General features: G+C 42.3%; 1 protein-coding gene across 4 annotated transcripts in view; it reads left to right on the top strand.

Annotated features, from left to right (window-relative positions):
* The first annotated feature begins 795 nt into the window (after positions 1–795).
* Dcaf8 (DDB1 and CUL4 associated factor 8) overlaps positions 796–24963 on the top strand; it is a 49840-nt gene continuing 25672 nt past the window's right edge. The window contains exons 1-3 of one of the 4 annotated variants that reach the window (XM_036202755.1): positions 797–906; positions 1997–2069; positions 18636–18712. In XM_036202755.1, the coding sequence (XP_036058648.1) occupies positions 18664–18712 (49 nt within the window). In that variant the 5' untranslated portion in view covers positions 797–906; positions 1997–2069; positions 18636–18663. Of the gene's footprint in view, positions 1228–1996; positions 2070–18635; positions 18713–24963 lie in introns of all 4 variants that reach the window. The other 3 variants (XM_036202753.1, XM_036202754.1, XM_036202757.1) reach the window with 3 other exon arrangements.

Genomic DNA, 24963 nt, shown 5'->3' with positions numbered 1-24963 from the left:
TGGTGACATACACCTTTAATTAGAGACAGGCAGATCTCTATGAGTTCAAGGCTAGCCTGGTCTACAAATCGAGTTTCCAGGACAGCCAGTGCTGAAAAACAAACAAAAGGAATGATAGGTAAGAGTAATTGAAGGTATCCAACAAGAAGGTTATTGGGGAAGGGGGCCAGCATGTATGACACATACGTCTGAAAATACCACAAGGAAATCTATTATTTTGTTTCTGTGTATCTGGTGTGTGTGTGTGTGTGTGTTTGTTGCGGGGGGAATTAGTTTAGGTTGACCTCCAACTACCCTGCCCCAACCTCCTGCACCACTATGGCCAGCTTGAAACCTGTTTGTATGCTAACTTAAAACATTCTGCCAGACGCGGTGTCGTACGCCTTTAATCCTAGCCTTTGGGGGCCAGAGGCAGGCGGATCTCAGAGTTCAAGACCAGCCTGGTCTACAGAGCGAGTTCCAGTACAGCCAGGGCTACACAGAGAAACCCAGTCTCCGAGTTAAAAGAAAGAAAGAAAGAAAGAAATGTGGCAAGAGTTAGAACCTCAGGACCGGAGGACGCCTAGTGATTTGCCTGCCAGTCCCTTGGAAGTCAGGTCCATTTTCCGTCACAACGCTAAGGAGCCCCTAAATCACACGTGTTTTGAATACCAGGAGACAAGCCATTGCTCTGAAACTACGAAAACAGCTTGACTCCTCCGCAACGCGCACGCGCCCCTCTCCGCTTCGGTTGGCCCCAAGCCCCGCCCCTCGTGCGGCCCCCGGGAGGGTTGGCAGCCGAGAGCTCGCGCGACCGTTCTCGCTCCGTCTCCTCCAGCACAGCGTCGCAAACCCGGCCGGAAAGCGTGACGGCGCAGGCGCAGGCGCAAAGACCCGAGGCGGCGGTGGTGGCTGCCGCTGGCCAGTGTAAGATGGCGGCGGCGTTGGTGGCGGCAGTGGACGGGGCGGCTGGGCCTGGAACAGTCGGAGCATCCGCTGGCAGAAGGATGACCCCAGACGGGAAGCGGGCTGCCGAGCCTCGCCGGCTCCCGTGCTTGTAACTGTCCCAGCCGGACGCCCTCCCCTTGACCTACCCGGTCCGTGTCTCGTTCCGGCTCGGCCTGTTTCCCCTCTCCCTGACCGCTTCCCCGCAGGATGGGCCCGATCCCTTTCCTAAGCTCCCAGGGTTTTAGGTCTTCTTCCCCTCGCCCGAGTCAGTGCTGGGAGGACTGCTTGTCCTTTGCCCAGGTCAGTCCCGGGGCTGCCCCCATAATTCACAGGGACTTTCGGTTCGACCGGTGACCCATTTGTGTGCTCTCATCTCTCTCTGTGTAATTTGGGGACCCGGTTCTGTGTGCGTCTCCCTGTCACTTCAGGGCTACCGCGCAGTGTGCCCCCCTCCCCCCCCCCAAGTTCTCAGGCCCAGCACCTTGTACGGAAGGCCCAGGTCCCAGAAACCGGCCTGCGGTGCGTACTTGAGGTCTGGTCTTGTACGCTTTGTGATAGAATTCTCCAAGTGTGCTCCCCCCCACCCCGCCCTCCCGAAATCTTCTAGGACAACCTTAGAACGGCCCCACTTGGTCCTTATTAGTTGGAAAGCATCTGGTGGCTTGAATTTCTGACTCATGATTGTTGGTAGAGTCTGTAAACAAACCGGCACTAGCGCTATCACGTTCTCCCCCGGACTCCCCCCCTCCCCCGCGCTCTGTAGCTTCGGAGGGGAGGTGGTTTGGTTTAAGAGTTGAAAAGATGCAGGTTTTCCTCATAAACGACTTTTTCGTGTTGGTGGAGCTGGGAGATAACTTGCTTGGCGTTTAAATCTTGTGTTAATTCTTTGTATTTACTTGCGGTGTATGGGTCTTGTTCAGTAGTCAGCAATGAATTAGTAAGTTATTTTGGTTTTAAATAGTTCTAAGGAGGACTGAAAAAAAAAAATAGTAAAGTGTGGTCCTAAATGTTTTTTGACTACGTTCAGAAGAAGAGACACTTTTGCCATGTAAACTTTAACTTTTCTCAGTTCTTCAGTGAACCTCCAGACCAGTTTTCTCAGGAACCAGCCTGGCCTTACATCATTGAGAAAAGGAGGAAAGGTGAGTGGGAGTGGAAGGCTTTTAATTCCTCAATTCAGGACAGTCTCTTTCCTGATGCTCAAGAGCACACCACTAAACTCTTCACAATTTTACTACAATTTCCAACAGGTTGGATATTGTTTGTAACTTTATTCCAGCTTTGGTTAAATTACTTAATTGGCTGTGTTTTGACCCGCTGCCCTAAACTATTAATGTGTGTCTTCAAATGATTGAGTTAAGCACTCTGCCTCTGTTGTTTTTTGTTTTCTTTATTCATTTACATTGTGTTTTGTCTTTGTATGGATCATGTGTTGTACTGTTAAAAATTGAGAATTGGTTTGCCTGAATTATTTATAGCCATTTTTTCTTTCTTTCTTTTCTTTTTTTTTTTTTTAATTTTGATTTTTCAAGACAGGGCTTCTCTGTGTAACAGTCCTGGCTGTCTTCAAACTCTCTTTGTAGATCAGGCTGGCTTCCAACTCCCAGAGATTTGCCTGCCTCTTTCTCCTGAGTGCTGTGATTAAAGACAGTTACATGCCTTAGAAGTGATTAGTGATTGATTCTCCATTTAGTAGGTGTCTAAGCCCAGTTAGTCTCAGAGGTCCAACTTTTCGAAGTGCAGTGGGAAGTTTTTTGTTTAAAAAAAGTATCTCCTTTTATAGCTAGCTTGCAGAATTTTTGATTAGTAGAAGCAGCATCACGTGCTTTCATCAACATGGGCCAAGCCAAAGGAGGAGTCAGAACCCCATTGTAAATGTAGTTTTTGTAAGGCTTTTAGGTTTCTGGTAACAGAGAGTAGAACTGTGTTTGAGACTCAGACTTAATAGAAAAGCTAAGTGGCTCTGTAAGGTAGGTCTGACCAATTTTTAGTATCTTTATGATTTGTAGTAGGAAAAATTGGAGCATGACTGTGTTAAAGTTTTATTCCACACACAGTGCCCAAACTAGAAAATGTTCATTATGAACTAAAATAAAAATTTTAATGCTGATGTGTATATGTAAGACCTAAGAATAAAAATGCAGCTTTTAGTTTGATGTGTATGGGTGTTTTACTGGCCTGGCTATCTGTTCAACACTTGCATGACTGATAAAGGAGGAAGAAGATGTCAGATACCCCGGAACTGGAGGTACAGGTGGTTGGGAGCTGCCATGTGGGTGCTGGGAATCAAATCTGGGTCCTCTGCAAGAACAGCCAGTGTTCTTAACCACTGAACCATTTCTCCAGCCCATTTATTTGATTTTTGTGACAGAGACTCACTTTATCCCAGCGGACTGGCCTAGAATTCCCTGTGGGCTGGCCTAGAATTCCCTGTGTAGATCAGGCTCATCTTGCAAATGGTAAGCCAGCTCTAGCTCCCCAAGTGCCTGGTGGACAGATGTGAGGCACGGTGCACAGGTTAATAAATAGTGTCATGAGTGCAGTTTTTGGCACTATTTTTAAAGAATTGGGGTGGTAGTGAACACCTTTAATGCCAGCACTTGGAAGCAGAGATAGGCAGATCTATGAGTTTGAAGCCAGCCTAGTCTACAAAGTGAGTTCTAGGACAGCCAGAGCTACAAAGTGAGACTCTGTCTCAAAAAAGAAAAAGAAAAGAACAAAAACTGGGCCTAGGGCTCCAGTATACTAAGCAAGCTCTCTGTTACTGAGACACAGCCGCAGTCCCTCAGATTCATTTTTAAGATTTATGTATCTGTGTGTGGGAATTTGTGCATGTGAGGGTAGTGCCTGTGGAGGCTACAACAAAAGGCACCAGATCCCTTGGAGCTGGGCTGCAGCCTGTTGTGAACTGTCATGTGGGTCCTCTGCAAGAGCAGTAAGCATAAATTGCTGAGCCATCTCCACTCCCTTCACATTCAGTCTTAATTGTTGATATCAGATGTTTGCTTTGTAAATGCTCATGTAGGGTGTTTTTTAAACCTGATTTCTGAGTATAGAGATAGGAAATGTTTGTAGATGTGTATTTCTGAAAGCTCCCCCACCTCTTACCCCCCCTTCCCCAAGGTTACTCTGTGTAGCCCTGGCTGTCCTGGAACTTGTTCTGTAGACCAGGCTGCCCAATTTTTTTCTTTCTTTCTTTTTCTCTCTCTCTCTCTCTCTCTCTTTCTTTCTTTCTTTCTTTCTTTCCTTCCTTCCTTCCTTCCTTCCTTCCTTCCTTCCTTCCTTCTTTCCTTCTTTCCTTCCTTCCTTCCTTCCTTCCCTCTCTCTCTCTCTTTCTGCTTTTTTTCCCCCCCTAGATAGGGTTTCTCTGTGTAACAGTCCTGGAACTCTCTTTGTATACCAGGATGGCCTGGTGGAACTCACAGAGATCCACCTGCCTCTGCCTCCTGAGTGCTGGGATTAAAGGCATGAGTCACCACCACCCAGCCTTCGTTAATTTCTTTGTTCCTCAATTTCTTCCTCTTGGTCTGTCAGCATACCTTATCAGTATATTCTAATTCCTTCCCTCTCTGCTGTAATGTTCACTGGCCTGTAACTATCCCACTTTTGCTATAAAAAGGGAAACGTTTTCTCTAAGATGATGAGCCCTGTGTTGAGTCTCATCAGCAGATTATTAAGACTATGACAGGGAGGGTTGGGGATTTAGCTCAGTGGTAGAGCGCTTGCCTAGCCAGCGCAAGGTCCTGGGTTCTACCCTTGGTTCCAAAAAAAAAAAAAAGAATATGACAAGGAAGTATTTTCTTTTTCTAAAGTGAATCAGGGATCTTTTCATCTTGAAGCTATACCATCTTAAGACAGTGCAAATGAAGAATTTTAAATCTTTTTGGTTTGTTTTTCTTCCACATCTGTTTTGGAGGAGCCAGGGTTCATAGAAGTAGAACTTTTGATGACAGCACAGTTATAAAGACAACTTCTTTCAGACCAGTGATTGGCTTTGGGGGGGGTTAACTTTTAGTGCCACCACCCAGGGACTAGATTTCCTATTGTAATGTCAATACAAGATGTAATGTCAATGCCAAGAGTTAGGCGTTTGCATTTTATGAGATCTGGAGGTTTTTGTTGATTGAGGAGGGTGGAGGAGAAACGGAAATATATTGAAAGAATAATAACTTGACTATCCTTTACTGCCCTTTTCACTGGATAAGGATGCTCCTCCACCACCCACTTCCCAAACCTGCAGGAAAGATTTTTAGGTAACATCTTTGTATGCATTGAATCATATTTTTAGTCTACCACAGCTGTACAGTTCTTCTCTTTCTAAGGATATTTCAGGATTTAAAGTATTACCAAAGAACAAGGATTTTGTTGTTGTTTCTTTCTTCCTATTTTTAAAAGATGGACTCTCATGTAGCCTAGTCTGGCCTCAAACTCAGTATGTAACTGAGGATGACCTTGAACTTCCGGTCTTAGGTAGCCTCTGTCTTCATGTCATCACAAGCATGTACCACCATCCTGGTTTTATTTGTTTGAGACAGGATCTCACTCTAGCTGAGCCTCATCTTGAACTCACTTTGTACCTCAGACTGGCCTTGAACTTACACCACCACCACCACCACCACCACCACTACTACTACTACTACTACCTACTACTACTGTTGTCTCAATTTTCTGAGTGCTAAGATTATAGGTATTCGTGACCACACCTGACTCTAGACTTGAGGCTTTTAAAATCAAATGACTAGTTAAACTATGCTGTCGGTAGATTTACTACTGTATTGTTTTTGCTGTTTAAAAGTTACTCTAAACATGTCTAGCAAGGATCCAAAGTGTTGGGTGTTGTGGGGAAAACTTTTAATCTTAGCACTCAGGAGACAGAGGTAGGCCCATCTCTGAGTTTGGAAGGCAGTGAGTGAATTCCAGGACAGAGGTATGTGGCCATACCCTGTCTTTAAAAAAAAAAAAAAAAAAAAAAGTCTTTGGGATTGAATTTGCCTTTTTCTTTTCTTAAATAGATTATCAGTAAGCTGAGATAATCTGTTATTCACCTTCCCTATTTAGAACTCAAGTACCTGAGTGAATGAGATCAGTAGCAAGCATGGAAGTCTTAGAACTGTGTGTATAGTAAGCCCTGTTTTTGTAGTTGGATCAACCATGGGATAAAAATATTCATTGGCAAAGTACAGAATTAAACAGTTCATGAGTTTTAAATGGTGTGCTTTTCTGCTTAGCAAGATGTAATCTATCCCAGCTTTCCTGGGACATGGATCAGGTACTATATCTAAGTTGTACTCACCTCTTAGTTACTTATTACCTGTTATCAAACCACTCCTGCTGTATTAGTGTCTGTGTTCAAGTAAATGGCCCTTAAATATAAGAATATCTGTGCCAACAACTCAAATTACAAAGAGCAGTTGTAAATGTTTCCTTTAAATGAAAAGAGGAAAATCCTCAATAAGGTAAAGGTAGGTATATGCCTATAATACCAGATATTCAGAAGGCTGAGGCAAGAGAATCTTGACTTCAAGGCCAATGTTGCCACCCTGAGTGCTCCAGAAGCTCCTAAAGGAAAAGACTAAGAATCTTTTTGTTGTTGTTGTTGTTTTGTTTGTTTATTTGTTTTTTTTCAAGACGGTTTCTCTGTGTAGTTTTGGTGCCTATCCTAGTTCTCACTCTGTAGACCAGGCTGGCCTCAAACTCACAAAGATCTGCTTGTGTCTGCCTTCCAGTGCTGGGATTAAATGCATGCGCCACTTCCCCTCTTGGATACCTAGATGTAGATACCCTTAGGTACTACTGATTTGGTTTGTTTTTAGTAAGGTTTAGTTTACAAGGTATCTGATTTTGAAATTTCTATTTAGATAATTTGTAAGTTTCTATATCTAGCCCTAATTTCTTTCTTTCTTCAAAAAATTTAAATTCTGTTTTTATTTATTTTGAGTGGGTGTATGTATGTGTGTGGGTAGACATTTGCCATATCAGCTTGGATTTAAACATACTAGAATTAGTCTTCCAGGTGCCAGCTTGCCATTTGTGGCATTTGATTTCTGTGCTCAAAGTGTGTCTTTAACTTTTAGTTTTAGAACTGTTTATGAAGCCAAATCCTGTCTACCCTACAGTGTTTCTCATGTCCCCTCCTTTATTTCCATGTGTCACCAATCTTAAGATAGGCTCTTAGCAACTGTAACAGCTTTAAACTTGTTTCTTCTTCTATTTCAGATTATCTTACCTTTTTAAAGGTTTATTTATTTACTTTACATATATGAGTGCTCCATTGACTTCATACCAGAAGAGGGCATCAAATCCCCCTAGAGATGGTTCTGAGCCACCAGGTGGTGCTGGGAATTGAACTCAGGACCTCTGGAAGAGCAGCCGGTGCTTTTAACCTCTGATCCATCTCTCCAGCCCGTCTTACCATCTTTGACAAAATAACCTCCCTGATAACACACACACACTGTGCTCTTCTTGAGTTTTGTTCATAATATGGGGAGAAGGTCTTAGGCCAGGACCTTGTAGATGTTCAGCAAGCACTGTACCATACCACTAAGCCTCCTTGTTTGACTAGCTCTTCTTACAGTTAGCTAGAGCTGAACTTACATGTTTTTCTTGAATTTATCGGGTTTTTAACTTTCATTTTATTTTTCCTTCTGGGCAGTCAGAATATCATTGTCATCTTCCTCTTTTTTGACTTTTTCTTTCTCTTCTTTGAAATTTTATCCATCCTTCCAAGTGCCTTAAAAGCTTGTTTTCCCTTCTTCCCAAAAGTGAAAATAGCACTTCACTTTTTTTTTATTTATTTTTTCAAGACAAGATTTCTCTGTCAGCCCTGGCTGTCCTGGAACTTGCTCTGTAGACCAGGGTCATCTCAAACTCAGAGCTCCATCTGTTTCTGCCTCCCGAGTGCTGGAATTAAAAGCATGTTCCATTACCACCTGGCTAGTATATTTATTTGTTTGTTTATTTACTTATGTTTTTCGAGACAGGGTTTCTCTATAGCTTTGGAGCCTGTCCTGGACTAGCTCTGTAGCCCAGGCTGGCCTCGAACTCACAGAGATCCACCTGCCTCTGCCTCCCGAGTGCTGGGATTACAGGTGTGCTCCACCACCGCCCGGCGTATCTTTATTTTTTAAAATTAATATAACTACATAATGTTCTCCCTTTCCTTTTCTCTCTCCAACCCCTCACTGTATTCCTCCCCTCAAATTCATGGCCTCTTTTTCTTTAATTATTGTTTTACACACCACACTTCTAAATCTATAAATAACTGTTGAGTCTGTTTAATATCACTTGTATGTGTATGATTTCAGGTCTGATCACTTGGTATTGGGTAATAAATTAGGGGGCTTTTCCCTGGGGAAGACTATTTCTCCCACTGCCCTTTTCTCCCCTGTTCCTTGTTTCCTATTCTTTGTCTAGGGCTGGGGCCTGGTGAGGTTTCCCATTCCATGGTAGCGTGTTTATTGGTGTCGTCTTATTCAGGTCTTATGTAGGCAGCCACACTGATGATACTTCATGAGTGTAGCTTCTGAAGCTTCTAGATGTAATCTCACAGTAGAGAACAGGTGGTCATGTGTTGCCCAGTTCCAGTTGGTACATCTGCAACACAATCAGTGCATCTAAGGCTGAGGGGTCATCTGGGGTGGGGGCAGACTGTAAGAGCTGGAGGAAGATGAATTTTAAATGAGCCATTTTTGTTTGAAAACAAGAATTGAAAATAAGGAAAGGAGGACTCATTCCAGATGATGATAGGATCTAGAAAAGCAAAATCATACTTTGGGTGGAGATTAACCTTGAACAGCTGTTCAGTTATAAGCTGTATAGGACATCTGTCTTCTCAATGGGAAGTGAGAACCACGCGGCTTGCAAATATCTGTCTCACTAATAATTGAACTTTGGAGCATCACCTTCCGGTTTCAAAGAAATTCTAAAACCTTACCTCATTCATATATAGATATTTATGTAGGAGAGTTGTTAACTGCATAGCAGAATGAGAAAAGGATTGGCCTGAGAGAATGCTGGGAAAATATGTCATAAGAATTGACTGAAACCAAGTTCTTTTTTCTGTTGTTGTTTTTTTTTTTTTCCTTTTTTTCTTTTTGGTTTTTTGAGACATGGTTTTTCTGTGTAGTTTTGGAGCCTGTGCTGTATCTCACTCTGTAGACCAGGCTGGCCTCAAACTCAGAGATCCACCTGGCTCTGCCTCTGAGTGCTGGGATTAAAGGTGTGCACCAGCACCACCCGGCGAAACCAAGTTCTTAATAAAAGGATCAAGGACAGCACCCATCATAATGTTACTTAAATGTTTCTGTCAGGCCCAAGGTCAAGTAGGGTCGTCAGACCAGTTTTTATAGGCCCTAGACACCAAAGGATTTAATCTGAATCTAAAGAAAGTTAAAGAAATGTCAATATAAAGGCGAGTTGTAGCTTAGTGGTAGTATGTGTTTGTAATGCCCGTGTAAGCCCCTGAGCTCCATCTCTAGCATCAGTAAAGATTCAAATTAATAGCTCACTAGCAATACTTTGAATTATTTTAAGCTGAATATTTGTGTTCGCCAAAACAGTAAAGTTAGAGGCTCTTGATGTTCTGTTAGATTCATTTTGCCATTTATGTTGGTTGCTGATAAATAGTGCTTTAACTGAGGCACAAATCCTTCTAGCACTTTTCACTTTTAGGTTAGGAAATGTGACATTTTACTCATTTGCTATGATACATTGACCACTTTCATAAATTTATATTAATAATGATAGCTTTATCCAGCCATTGTGGCTCGTGTATGTAACCCCAGTACTGGTCAGCAGAAGCAAGTCTGAAAACAACTTGGGTTATATAGTAAGTTCTAGGCTTCCCTGGGCTATGTGGTAACTTATCTCAAACAAACAAATAAACCACCAGAGTAATAATAGTGATAATACAGTGGCTTAAAACCAAAAAACAGTTTATAGCCAGGAAATGATGGCCAATACCTTTAATCCCAGCAGGTGAATCTCTTGAGTTCGAGGCCAGCCTGGTCTACAGAGTGATTCCAGGACAGCCAGGGATACATAGAGAAACCCTGTCTCAAAAAACAAACCAAAGCAAAAAAATTATTTTTAAAAATTATGTATATGTGTCTATGTGGGGAATGCAGGTGTCCACGGAGGCCAGAGACATTGGTTCCCACAGTAACTATAAGTGGTTGTGAGCCACGCAGTGTGAGTTCCACACTCTGATCTTCAGCAAGAGCAATGTGTTCCCTTAACCACTTAAACCCTCCCCCCACCAGCTGGGGACCGAACCCAGGGCTTTGGGCTTGCTACACCACTGAGCTAAATTCCCAACCCCCCACTGAGATATCTTACCTCAAATTTAATGTGCTTAATAGTTGAGTATTATGTAGCAATTTCCATGATTTTTTTCTTCACTCTATCTGCTTTCTTTATGTACAATATTTATTGCAGTATAATTTACATGTAGTAAAATGTATTTATTTACATTTTTAGGTTTCTGTTTTGACAAACACAGGCATGTAACACCACTGCAGTTGAAAACAGAACATTATCATGTACCTAGAGCTTTCCTCCTCTCTTTGGGATCAGTTGCATTCCATTCTCATTCCACTCTCGTTCCACTGCCCTTGTCCAACACTGTCTGTTTTCTGTCCTTATACTTTCATCTTTTACAGAAAGCACCACAGATAGGATCCTGTGATAACCCAATATCAAACGATAGTTTGAGTTCAGCTTCTTACACATTAGTAGCATGATGTATCTGAGATCTATCCATATTGCTGTTTGTAACATTAGTAGTTTCTGCTTATTGTTTCTTAGTAGTCTTTTGTTTCGTTTTGTTTTGTTTTTCAAGACAGAGTTTCTCTTTGTATCCCCGGCTGTCTTGGAGCTTATTCTGTAGACCAGATTGGGCTCACTCTGACCCAGGTGAAGAACATTAAATTATTTTCAGTGTTTTTAATGCATCTACACATGCCAGAAGAGGGCACCAGATCTCATTACAGATGGTTGTGAGCCACCATGTTGTTGCTGGGAATTGAACTCAGGACCTCTGGAAGAGTAGCCGGTGCTCTTAATCTCTGAGCCATCTCTCCAGCCCAAGCTGTAGGTTTTGCTAATGTTGTGGACAGATATTTTCACTTTTGGAGGTAGGACCTAATGCCTAGAATGAGATTCTTGGATTAGATGCTAAATTTGTGTTTTATTTAAGAAATTGCCAAAATGTTTTACAAATGAACTGCACCATTTTATATTTTAACAGTAGATGAAAGTTCTAGTTAATTTTGTCTTGTCTGTATTTGATGTAAAATTTCCTTATTAAAGTTTTTTTTAACCATTCTGAAGATGGTTAGTATATAGCCTCATAGTAGTTTTAGTTTGTTTCTCTAATTACTGATAATGTTCAGAATCTTTCCTCAAGTGTTCATTATATGTTGTAAGAAGTTTTTTGTTGTTGTGGATTGTTTTATTTTTGGTTTTGAGGCAGGGTCTTACTCTGTAGCCCTGGCTAGCCTGGAACCTACTATATAGATCAGGCTGGCCTTGAATTCCCAGAGGTTTGTCTTCCGAGTGATCTAAGGGTATGTGCCATCATGCCAGGCTTTTGTAAGAGGTTTTGTGGGGTTTTTGTTTTATTTGTTTCTGTTTTTCTTTTGAGATAGGGTTTCTCTGTATAGCTTTGGAGACTTTTCTGGAACTCATTCTGTAGCCCGGGCTGGCCTCGAACTCACAGATATCCACCTGCCTCTGCCTCCCAAGTGCTGGGATTAAAGACATGTACCACCACCTCTGGCTCTTTTGTAAGAGGTGCCCCCCCCTCACCCCCAGCTGAGGACTGAACCCAGGGCCTTGCACTTGCTAGGCAAGCGCTCTACCACTGAGCTAAATCCCCAACCCCAAGAGTTTTTAAATAATATATTTTGGTTACTGTTTGTCATCCATTTGTTTTATAGATATTTACTTAATAGTCTATAACTTACCTTTTCATTGTCTAGTGTCTTGGAGAGACTTCTAACTTTGATAAGTTCAGTTTATTAATTTTAAAACTTTATGGTTGTTTCCTATCCTAAGAAATGGTTACCTAATCAAAGTTTATGAAGATTAGCTCCATGTTGTATAAATCCTTGGATTTATTTGCTTTTAGGTATGTCAGGATTGAACCTAGAACTTTGTGTGCTAAGCATGTGCTCTCCCATCATCTCCATGCTATAACTCATTTTAGTTTAGGATATTGTGCAGTTTAGGAGTGAAGGTTGTTTATGTTGTGATAGCCAATTGTTCTAGCACGTGGTTTGTTACACAGATCTCTCATCAGTAGGGAAGCCCTGACTTTTTATTTAGTTTTTATTTGTATTTGTTTGTTTTTAGGGACAGGGTTTCTTGTGTAGCCCTGACTGCCCTAGAATAAGACACGTAGACCAGGCTGGCCTCAGCCTCAGATCTTGTGCCTCTGCTTCCTAAGTTCTGGGGTTAAAGGCATATGTGCCACCAAACCTGGCTACCAGCAATTTTTAAATACGATTCTTGGTTACTTTTCTGCTTGACTTTTAGTTAATAGTCTGTCATGTAGTTAGCTCAAAACTTAAGGCCTGTTATTACTAAAACAGAAAAAGCAGACTGGATCACTGGGATTCACTCCTGAACTTGAAATAACACCTGGATCACCCCATCATCCTCAAATAGTTCACTCTTTAACCTTCAGTTTGGCAGGAGTCGTGGTTATTTTAGGGTGTAGGCAGTAGAGCTAATCTAAACTCCTCCAGCTTCCCGAGACAATGAGCCCATCAGCTCTTTCAGCTCAGCATGGTTTGCTCTGGACCACATTTTACATGTTAACTCACCAGAGTGGAAACAATGGAGTTTTAGGGTTTGTAATGCATTGAAAAAAGGTGGTTGGGGCTTGAATTAAATGTGTGTATTTGTTGATGAGTGGAAGAGATTCTGCAGTGCTGTGGTGTTAAAGTTGTGGGCACAATTGTATTGGTACTGCCGCTTTAGTCTGGACAGTAAGTGTCTTAAGATGGCTCAGGCTGCTAGAACAAAATACCAGTGACTGGTGGCTTAAAAAACAGAACTTCATTTTCTTATCATTCTAGAGGGTACAATCTAAGAGTAACGTACCAGTGGGGATGGTGTCTGGTCACGGATGTCGTTCAGCTTATAGACATCTGCCTCCTCACTTTGCCCTTACATGCTGGTGATAAGGGGAGAAATAAAGAACTCTGTCTCTCACAAAGGTAACAATCCTATCATGAGGCTATCCACTTTTATGACCCCATCTTAACCTGATTGTATCCAAAAGACTATCTCTAAATGCTGTCACATTGAAAGTTGTGCTTTCCATATATACACTGCAGGTGGTTACTATAGTTTCTGTACTAGAGTTGAAGAGTAATTGTTTGCCATAATTTGTGTGTATGTGTGAGTGTGAGTAAGTATGTACATGTGCACATACTTGCATGTACAAGCATGCCACAGTGTGCATGTTGGGCAGAGATGACTAAGGTGGCTGTGCTCACTTTCCACCTTGTTTGTGTTGGGGTCTTTGTTGTTTATACCTGTGTATACCAGGCTAGCTGGACTGCAAGTTTCTGGGGATTCTCTTGTCTCTAGCTCCCTTCTTTCCTAGGGACACTGACGGACAGATGTGCACTTACCGTATCTTGCTTTCTCTATGGCACCTGAGGATTTTAACTCATCCTTAACACAAGCATGGCAAGCACTTTCTTCATCCACTAAACCATCTCCTCAGCCCATCATTTCTTGGTTTTCTAGAGAAATAATTCCCAAAATGAGAATTTATAATCTCATTAAAGGATATATAAGGTGATCCAGTGGTGTATAGAAAAGAATGTTGATTATTTGTTTGGCCTATATTCTAGAAAAAAAAATTATGTATCTTTTTTAAATTATTACATTTTTTTGTAACCGTCTTGTTAAGTAGGAAACACAGAAGCTGGGTGGTGGTGGTGGTGGTGGTGGTGGCGGCGGCGGCGGTTGTTGGTGGCGCACGCCTTTAATCCCAGCACTCAGGAGGCAGAGCCAGGTGGATCTTCGTGAGTTCGAGGCCAGCCTGGGCTACAGAGTGAGTTCCAGGAAAGGTGCAAAGCTACACAGAGAAACCCTGTCTCGAAAAACAAAAACAAAAAAAAGAAACACAGAGCCAAATACAGAGTTAAAAGCCCAAGAAGTCAGAGCTAAAAACCTTCACTGCCGCTGCTGTCTTTCTCTTCAGCAAGAGGCCTACTTCCTGTGTCTCTGTCTTCTTATTGACTTTCTATTCTGCCTTCTCATTGGTTGTAAACCCAACCACTCGTCACTGCCGGTCTATACAGATCTCCAGGTCTTCTGTGGTTGGTATTGAGATTAAAGGCGTGTGTCTCCATGCTGGCTGTATCTGTCTGTCTGTGACGTGATCTGTCTGTCATGTGATCTGGATTAAAGGTGTGTGCCACCACCGCCTGGTTTCTGCTATGGCTTGCTATTAGTTCTGACCCCCAGGCAACTTTATTTATTAACATACAAATAAAATCACATTTCAGTACAAATAAAATACCACCATAATTTTTCTTATTTTGTGTGTGTACCATGGTGCATGTGTGGAAGTCTGAGGACAATTTGTTGGAGTCTGTTTTTTCCTTCCACTATGTGAGTCCCAGGGGTCAAACTCAGATTTGCAGGTTGGCTGCCATGTCAGGTATGTTACTGAGCTATTTGCTAGTCCTATTTTATATTTTTAAAAATTATTTTTTATTTTATTATTGTGTGTGTGGGTGTTTTTCCTGCCTGTGTACCACTTGTGTGCTTGGTGCCTGGGGAAGCCAGAAGAGGGGTATCTTGTTCCTTAGAACTTGAGTTAGAGGCAGTTGTGAGCTGCCATGTGGGTGCTTGGCAATTGAACCTGGGTCCTCTGAAAGAGCAGCCAGTGCTCTTAAGCTCTGAGCCATCTCTCTAGGCCCCTATTTTGTATTTTTGAGATAGGGTCATATTAAGTAGCTTTGGCTGGCTGTTAATCGCATGTGACCCAGGTTGGCCTCTAACTCTTGGCAGTTCTCCTGCCTCAGCCTCTCAAGTGCTGGAATTACCAATGTGTGCCTCTGTGTTTGGCTAACCTTAAGTTTAATGCAATCTGATTGTATGTGTATACATGCATATTGGGGGTAGATGTCCAAAGTTTCCACTGAAGTTCACTAATAAAACCTTCCTGCATAGGTTTTAATATAAAATTCTACTAATGTATAACACCTCTGGAATAGCGACAGGTTGAATATCCCTTCGCTAAAATGATCAAGACTGGAATTATTTTACATTTCAGGTTTTCAGATTAGTGTTTATTGTTGCAGTATTGGGCATTGAGCCCAGGGCATCATGATTAAACTATACTTTAGGCCCAGATTTGGGAATGTTTGCATATAAATAATATGAACATCTGAAATGTTGTAAAATTTGAAACTAATTGAGGATCGTGTTCATTCTCAGAAAGTTTCACAATTTGGAGGCATTTGGATGCTTAAATTAGGGACACTCAGTCTTTTATGTTTTTTGGGGGGCTAGGGTCTCATATAGCTCACATCAACTTTGAACTTGCTGTGTGTCTGAGGTTAACCTTGAACTCATAGGCCTGCCTTCACCTCTTTGTTTTTTTGTGGAGCTGAGGATCGAACCCAGGGCCTTGCACTTGCTAGGCAGGCACTCTACCACTCAGCTAAATCCCCAACCCCTGCCTTTACCTCTTAAGTACTGGGATTACAGGCATGTGCTACCATGTCCAGCTTTTTGTCTGTTACTTTATAGATGAAAAAAGCAAAGTCTATTGAGAATCATGGGCTCATCAGGGTACAGTGTATGAATGGCTTCATACATTCACTGGGATCTTGAACTTTTACTTTCTAGTCTGGGACTGATTTTGCTAAAATATAATCTTTAGAAACTATCTGCTATGTGAATGCTTTTCTTTCTTTTTTTTTTTTTTTTTTTTTTTTTTTTTTGGACAGGGTTTCTCTCTGTAGCTTTGGTGCCTGTCCTGGATCCGGCTTTGTAGACCAGGCTGGCCTTGAACTCACAAAGATCCACCTGGCTCTGCCTCCTGAATGCTGGAATTAAAAGCATGCGCCACCACTGCCCGGCGTGAATGCTTTTCATAAGCATTCACAGGGTTTTATGTTTGTGAATTTAGTAATAAGGTCTGTGAATTTTATCTCAAAAAGAAGGTCCATTTTTTAAAGATCTTTAAGCCATTTTCTCCTTTAAAAGACTATCCTGTGAACTCTGGATATGAGATGAACATCATGGCTCCCTTTCCCCCCACTTCTCAGAGCAGGTCATAGAGGCTGGGCAAGCCTTTTCTAGAGCAATATGACAAGTTCACACTTCCCAACCTCCTGGAGAGGATGCTATTTAGTTACAAGAAAGGTTTTCAAGAGCTGCTGTTTTATCCTCTGGAAATGGATAATAGTGGCGTGGGCATGTGACATGGTAGAAAGTTTAATTCTACAAATGGAAGACTATCTCAGCTACTCTTAGTTTGCTCTGATACAGTGGTCTTCTTTATGACTAGTAATGAAATAGCTTTCCTTATAGGACTTTTACAATAATTAGTTTTAAACCTGTAGTTCCAGGGTTGGACAGATTACTGAGATGCTAAAGACTAGAAATAGTGACTTGAGAGATAAAGCCAAGTGCTGTGTGGAAAATGTTTTAGCGAAATGACATCCAAGTGGGGTGGGAGAGGTGGCTCAGAGGTTAAGAGCACTTACTCGACTTGGAGAGGACCCGGGTTCATTTTCAGCACTTACATGGTAGCTCACAAACTATCTGTAACTCCAGTTTCAGGGGATCCAACACCATCTTCTGATCTTCTCAGGCACCAGACACATATGTGCTGCACATAAATACATACATGCATACATACAGGCAAAAAAACTCATACATAAATCTTTGTTTAAAATTACACATCAGAGGAGGGAAAAGAAGCCAGTTGTGGCTCACAGCTGTTATCCCAGCTCTGGGGAATCTGAGGCAGAAAGGTCCCCATGACTTTGAGACCAGCCTGAGGTACAGAGTGAGACCCTATCTCAAAACCAAATAAACAGAAGGTGAGAGGAAGAGAGTAGCCTGCTCTGGAAATAGCTTGTGTGCACGCCACCTCCTTTCATCGCTGCTGTTCAGGTGTTTTCTCAGAGTTGGTCCAGTTTTGTTTTTGTTTGTCAGAACTACTCCACTGTGGCCTGCTACAAGCAATCTTTGGGCAACTGTCTCTGCAGAGGACAGTTTTTATGAAACAGCACAAGCTTCTGTAAAGGAGAGAAGTAGAGGATGAGGATCAGGATGGCTTCTAGGATAATTGTTAGGGAATGAAAGGGCTGTTGAACGATTGGAGGACAGTGCCTGGGTACTCGGTCTTAGGTCATAATCATACTTTGTCTTTACCACTGCCTTTGTTCAAGACACTGAAAGGGCTAAACAAAACTCGAGTCTGAATAATAATATTCTTTGCTCTTTGGAATTTGCTGGAGGTGGCGATAAGGCCCTGGAGAGGGAAGGGAGTGTTATAGCAGCATTAAAGAAATAAGATACGTTCCCTAGCTCTACTTAGGGTTTTGCTACAGAGGTAAGTCTAGTGAAAATTAGAAGAATTAGCTGAAGTAATGTTTGCCACTATGTAAAATGAGCTAAGATGGCTTAGTGGGCATTCTCTTTTGTCTTTTGTCTTTTTTTTTTTTTTTTTAGCTGAGGATCGAACCCAGGGCCTTGTGCTTGCTAGGCAAGCACTCTACCACTGAGCTAAATCCCCCAACCCAGATATCACCAAGACTTCTTTTTTTTTTTCCCCCCGAGACAGGGTTTCTCTGTGTAGCTTTGTACCTTTTCCTGGAACTCACTTGGTAGTCCAGGCTGGCCTCCAACTCACAGAGATCCACCTGGCTCTGCCTCCCCAGTTCTGGGATTAAAGGCATGCACCACCACCACCTGGCTCTGTTTATAATCTTACATGTCTTTACTTTTAATAGGCTTGACACTGCAGCTGAGTGACCAAAGACTAGGGTGCTTTGCAAGAGCTTGATTTCTTCTGTCTATTCATTTTGTGAAAATAAATGCTTCACAGAGTTTGGTGGAAATGTGTTACTTACAGTGGGCGAATCTTGCTCAGAGGGCAGTGCTGAAGGTAGCCTTCTTGTGTTAAGTTGAGGTTCTTAGCTAGCAACTTGTTACTAGGTATGCGCCTCCTGTTTTGAGTTTTATCTCAGTTCCTCCCTTCAAACCAACCAACCAACCAACCAAAACACACTATCAGCTTACTTAAGAAAGAAGGTAAAGAGTTGGCGGTTGACCTCCCCCACAAGTGTGTCTCTTTATGGTGTTACATTCAGGGAAGCTGGGGGTGGGGGTTAGCAACTGAGTAGTTAATATTAAGTGTACCCACACAAAAGATTAATTCTTGCCGGGTGGTGGTTGCGCACGCCTTTAATGCCAGCACTTGAGAGGCAGAGTCAGGTGGATCTCTGTGAGTTTGAGACCAGCCTGGGCTACAGAGTGAGCTCCAGGACAGGCTCCAAAACTACACAGAGAAACCCTGTCTCGAAAAACAAAAACAAAAAAACAACAAAAAAAGATTAATTCTTATGAAAATAGTAAAACCTATGTCTTGTTGAATGTCCTTGTCTATTTTATTGTCTTTCCCAGCGGCTTTTCTAATTATTTTATTTCCTTCTTCCCAAATCTAGGCTGGAAACAGCAAATACCATTTTCAAGATGTCCAGCAAAGGGAGCAGCACAGATGGCAGAACAGATTTAGCTAATGGTAAGGGACCGAAAAAAAAGGTCAAACTCTCTTTACTATCAGTTGAGGGTCACACCTCCCCCCCCCCCCCCCCCCCCCCCCCCACCCCCCGCTTCCCTAAGGGAGAATGGAGACCTGAATTTTAGTGGGACAAAGGAGCTCTTGTCTGTTGTTTGAGTACAGAAAGCACTCAGGAATCATCTTGGATTGCCTTCAATCTTTTGCTCCTTCAAATTTTATCCGATTTTTTTCAGAAGATCAACACAGAGATACTTCTTTCTCTTTAATTTTTGTTTTATGTGTATGATTATTTTGCCTGCATGTATGTCTATGTACTACTTTCGTGCCTGGTGCCTGCAGAGGCCAGAAGAGGGCATTACATCTTTTGGAACTAGAGCAACAGACAAGCCAGGTGGTGGTGCACACTTTTAATCCTAGCCCTCAGAAGCAGAGGCAGGCAGATCTCTGAATTCGAGGCCAGCCTGGTCTGCAGCATGAGTTCCAGGACAGCTAGGGCTGTTACACAGAGAAACTCTTTCTCAAAAAACAAAAAAAAACAACAAAAAAAAAACAAACAAAAATATAAAGAGTTACAGACAGTTATGAGTCACCATGTGGATGCTGGGAATTGAACCTGGGTCCTCTGAAAGAGCAGCTCATGCTCTTAACTGCTAAGCCCCAAAGATATATTGACCTTTTAGTGAAGTGGTTTGGACTTTTGGAAGCCTGTTTACAAAAGGGAGGGCATACTTAATGAAATACTAAGAAGAAAATTAAGGTGGAGGGCGTTTTGGGGATGACTTAATTGAGAGGTCTATTTCTGTGGTAGATAATAGTTTCAGAGAATGATAAGAAATGAAGTTACTAGCCGGGCGGTGGTGATGCATGCCTGTAATCCCAGCACTTGGGAGACAGAGACAGGTGGATCTCTGTGAGTTCAAGACCAGCCTGGTCTACAAAGCAAGCTCCAGGACAGCCTCCAAAGCTACAGAGAAACCCTGTCGGGGGGAAAAAAAAAAGAAAAAAGAAAAAAGAAATGATGTTACTGATCTGGGAGTGTGCCTCAGTGATAGAAAAGATGAAACCAGGCGGGGCGGTGGTGGCACACTTCTTTAATCCCAGCACTCGGGAGGCAGAAGCAGGCGGATCTCTGTGAGTTTGAGGCCAGCCTGGGCTACAGAGTGAGATCCAGGAAAGGCACAAAGCTACACAGAGAAATCCTGTCTCCGAAAAACAAACAAAAGCTATCCTGAATCAGGTCTTCTTCCCTCCCTTTACATAGCATTTAATTAAAAGGGACGGGATTCTAGAGAAATTTCTCTCTCTCTCTCTCTCTCTCTCTCTCTGTGTGTGTGTGTGTGTGTGTGTGTGTGTGTGTGTGTGTGTGTGTAGATGCCAGGTGGGCATAGTGGTCCACATGTAATTCCCGTGCTCAGAAAGTGGAGCCAGGAGAGGTCCTGAAACAAGCTACCTAGCTAGATTAACTGTCAGCAAGCTCTAGGTTCACTTGACAGATTCTATTTCAGTAAGGTGGAAAGTGGTTGAGCAAGACTCCTGATGTTAACCTTCGGCCTCTGCACACATGTATGTGCCCCTCATCCCAGGAACATAGCATATACTCACACGCGCACACACGTAAAGAAGGGTTCACTAAAACACAGTCATGCCTATTTATGTAGTATCTATGAGTTGCTTTTGTGCAAGTGAGGGTCAGTGTTATATAACTTAACATTTTGACCATTTGGGCCTGTACAGGAAAAAACAATGCCAGAGCCTAAGGTAGATTACTAAGCCTCTTCTTCCAGCTTGTGGTATACTCTGTCTTTTATTTCAATGTGCTACCACCTTCACAGTCTGAATTTGTTAATCACAACTTTTTTTTTTCTTTATTATTATGTGTTTTAAATTTTATACATCAGCCATGGGTTCCCCTGTCCTTCCCCCCTCCCACCCCCACCTTCCCCCTAGCCCCTCCCCCTCCATTCCCATGTCCTCCAGGATCAAGGCACCCCTGGGGATTCATTTAAACCTGGTGGATTCAGTACAGGCAGGTCCAGTCCCCTCCTTCCAGACTGAGCAAAGTGTCCCTGTGTAAGCCCAAGGTTTCAAACAGCCAGCTCATGCACTAAGGACAGATCCTGGTCCCACAGACTGGGTGCCTCCCAAATAGATCAAGCTATTCCATTGTCTCACTTATCCAGAGGGCCTGATCCAGCTGGGGGCTCCACAGCCTTTGGTTCATAATTCATGTGCTTCCATTCGTTTGGCTATTTATCCCTGTGCTTTTTGCAATCTTGGATTCAACAATTCACGCTCTTGCAGACCCTCCTCTTTCTCAACAGTTGGACACCTGGAGCTCCACCTGGGTCCTAGCTGAGGATCTCTGCATCCACTTCCATCAGTTATTGGATGAGAGTTCCAAGTCGACTATTAGGGTGTATAGTCATCTGATCACCTTGTCAGATCAGGCTTTCTCTCGACCATTGCCAGCAGACTACAGAGGATATATCATTGTGGATTTCTGGGGACCTCTCGAGCACTCTGCCTATTCCTGTTCTCATGTGGTCTTCATTTATCATGGTCTGTTAATCACAACTTTTTAAATTTTCTATTACATTTATTTATTTAGTGTTCATGGGTGCCATGATACTTTAGTAGATTCAGGTTTTCCTTCTACCCTGTGGGTCCTGGAGATCAAAATTCGTGTTGTCAGGCTTTGTGGCAAGTGCCTTTACCTGTTAGACCATCTTGCTGGTTCTTGTTAATCATAATTTTAACAGTAAATTCCTAGAGTTTGGGTCTGGGTTGTTTTTCCTTGCATCTGGGGCTCTGTCAGGTGCTGTGTGCAGGGGTATAGTATACCAGGTGTCTAACCCATAATCTTGTACACACTAAACAGGTGCTTTTTACTGTTAAGCTATACCCTGCCCTAGGTGTGTTTTTATCCCTTCTTACCAACCCCAAGCTTGAGCCCAATTGCACTTAAACACATGTAGTATCCTTTCTCAGCATATGTAATTCTCAGCAAATCTGCTTCCTAAGTTCAGATTTCAGTGGGTCCCCCCATTCTTCTTCTGACTCCTAGCCCAGTTTTCCTACTGTTTGGTGGAGTGCTTTGTGTTGTTAACCTTCTCTTGTTACTTCAAACAAAACACTTGTATCTGTTTTCTGTGTTGGGCTTTGCCTGAGAATTCATTGGAAGGAGGTCTTATTTCTTCAGTCTTACAGATCACTGCTCCAACCCAGACAAGCGGGCAGTATGAAGTGCTCCAGCTTTACATCAGTAAACAGTATTGGTCTCAAATAGCTTATATTGGAGTCACACACTGGTTTACCTTTCTCTGATGATTTTACTTGTAGCAGGATGAAATTTGTACCTATCTTCAGAGAAGAGACCAAAGTAAACAGTGTTACAGTATTTTAAAAGCCTTTCTTCCCTTCTTTTTTCCGTACCTTGACCTTAGGTTGGAAATTGTGGTTGTATTGAATGTGAACATTGCTCCAGGGCTCATTGCAGTGATTTCTGCCGTGCGGTGGCACACGCCTTTAATCCCAGCACTTGGGAGGCAGAGCCAGGCAGATCTCTGTGAGTTCAAGGCCAGCCTGGACTACCAAGTGAGTTCCAGGAAAGGCGCAAAGCTACAGAGAAACCCTGTCTCAAAAAACTAAAAAAAAAAAAAAAAAAAAAAAAAAAAAAAAAAAAAAAAGCAATGATTTCTTTACTAGACAAGAGTGCAACATTTAAATTGTACCCCTGACAGTCACCAGTTATGTTACTGCCAAGATAGCAGACTACAATATACTGAGCCTCTCAAGATCCACTTAAAGTAGCAGGGCTTCTGTCAGCTTCATGAATGCTTCTGTATAAAACTGTTTCATCTCTCAATAAAGAGACTGAAAATATGTGTCCTAGTATGAAAATTGTAAACTAGAGTTGGGTTTATAGTTTCAAGGGTAGACCTCTTACCAAGCAAGTAAAAGAAAGGCATTACGTTTAATCCCTGACAACATGGAAGAAAAGAAAAAAAGAATTATTTGTTATTACTATTTACTAAACTATGTTTAGTGATTCATGCCTGGAATTCTAACACTTGAGAAACTGAGACAGAATCTTTGTGCGTTTGAGGCCAGTGTGGGCTGCATAATGACACCATATCTAAAAACAAGCTAACTAGTTTAAGTAAATTAAAATACATTTGCCAGAAAAGGGCAAGTGAAAACCTGTGTTAGTGATCATAATGACCAACTTAAATTCCTTCAACCCCATGATTCCTGGGTTTTAAGAACTTACAGATTGGCTAGCACTAGAGCTCGGTGGATAAGCTTGTTTGCCACCTGGTTGATACCTGCATTTGATCCTGGAACCCACATGGTGGAAGGGGGAAACTCATTCGTCCAAGGTGTCCTTTTCACTGTGGTAACTGTCAGAGTAATAAAAAAGTTTATGAGACAAAGTTAGCAGTTAAGCAGCAGGAGGCGGGTGCCTCCCTGACCTGGGAAATGACATAGCCAGGTGCTTTTGTCAGCTACCAGCATCCGGTGAGAAGGTAGCCGTGTCAGATCTTGCTGAGATACTTTTTCTTTTGATTTTTTTTTTTCCTCGATTGAAATAGTGCCTTGTTATGCTGGAGATTTTTTAATAGATAGTTTAGTTATTTGCAGTAACCAGTAGGTGCCTGTGAAACAACATAGCCTTAAGCCAGGTGTGGTGGTGTATGCCTGTGATCTCAGCACTCAGGAAGTAAAAAAAGGTGGCTGCAATTGGAGGTCAGCCTGATCTAATGAGTTCTAGGTTAGCCAGGGTTGTATTGGGAGATCCTGTCTCAAATAGAGGGCAGAATCTAAGATAGTTGCATCAGACACGCACTTTTTTTTTTTTTTTTTTTTGCTGTTGGTATATTTTTAAAAATGAGGGAGGGTAGTTACTGTATTTTATGTATATGGATGTTTTGCCTGAATGTATGTCGGTGTCCTATGTACATGCAGTGCCTGAGTGGAAAGAAGGATATTGGATCTTCTGGGACTGGAGTTACAAATGATTGTTAGATGCTGGGAACCAAACCCAGGTCCTCTGGAGGAGCAGTCAGTGCTCTTAACCAATGAGCTATCTCTCCAGCCCATTGATACATTTTCTCTCCAGCGTTTACTCTCTCTTTGGTTCTAAGAAAACTAGCCAGGTCAGTTCCAGTTTGATATTTTTATGTCCTACAAAGAAACTATGGTTTCTTTAGCCATAGGCTTTTACTGTCTAGTTTTAGTAGACAGCCAACAGCAATAGCCTGTGTTGTTTTGGGGTCATCCCTGGGCTTTAAACTTACAGGGAGGAACACCAGAATTGGCATTGAGATTTGTGTTAATAATCTATGTCTTAAGCTTTTTATACCCTTACCCAAGCAAGGCATCTTCATTCAAAACATTTTATTTTTTTCTTTTAAGTGTTTATTTAATTAGTTTACAAAATAGTGGGTTTCTATAAGGCTCTTTATATGCTTTTAGTGATAGTTAACACACCTTCTAATCCCTCATCCTCCTCTCTGTCCCCATCCCTCCTCAGGCGTCTAATCCTCAGTATTTTCACCCCCACTACTTTCGTATAGCATGTGTTTTAGCTCCTAACATCCCCACCCCTCCCACCACACCACCCCCGCCTTTCCCCTTAGTTTTTCAAGACAAGGTTTCTCTGTGTAACAGTCCTGGCTATTCTGGAACTCACTTTGTAGACCAGGCTGACCTCGAACTCAGAGACATCCACCTACCTCTGACTTCTATAGCTACTCCAGTTCTGACTCTTTATACTCCAAACTAAACATCTAGATCTAATATTTTGAAGCTAGGATCCACATAAGAGAGAGTACATATGATGTTTGTCTTTATGGACCTAAGTTACCTCTAGGCACACTTTCATATAGCATTCCTGTGGTGATATTTTATTTGTATGTTAATAAATAAAATTTGCCTGGAGATCAAATGACATAGATAGCCAGCCATAAACAAAAGTCAGGCAGTGGTAGCACACACCCTTAATCCTATCACATAGCAGGTCTCTGGGTATGTGTTCAAGGACACAGCCAAGCATGGTGACACATGCCTTTAACCCCAGTACTAACCATAGAGACATGGAGGTCTGTATAGACAGGCAGTGACGAGGAAGTGAGGTGGCTGGGCTAAGAGCCAATGAGAAGGCAGAACAGCAAGGCAATAAAGGCTCAGATTAGGCAGGAAGATGCTGGTTCTCTTGGGAAGCTACAGCAGCATGGTGAGCTAAGGTCAGC

The sequence above is a fragment of the Onychomys torridus genome, chromosome 11, assembly GCF_903995425.1.
Source record: "Onychomys torridus chromosome 11, mOncTor1.1, whole genome shotgun sequence".
NCBI lineage: Eukaryota > Metazoa > Chordata > Mammalia > Rodentia > Cricetidae > Onychomys > Onychomys torridus.
Note: the sequence above shows the minus strand (reverse complement) of the source record. Positions and strands in the feature narration are given on the sequence as shown.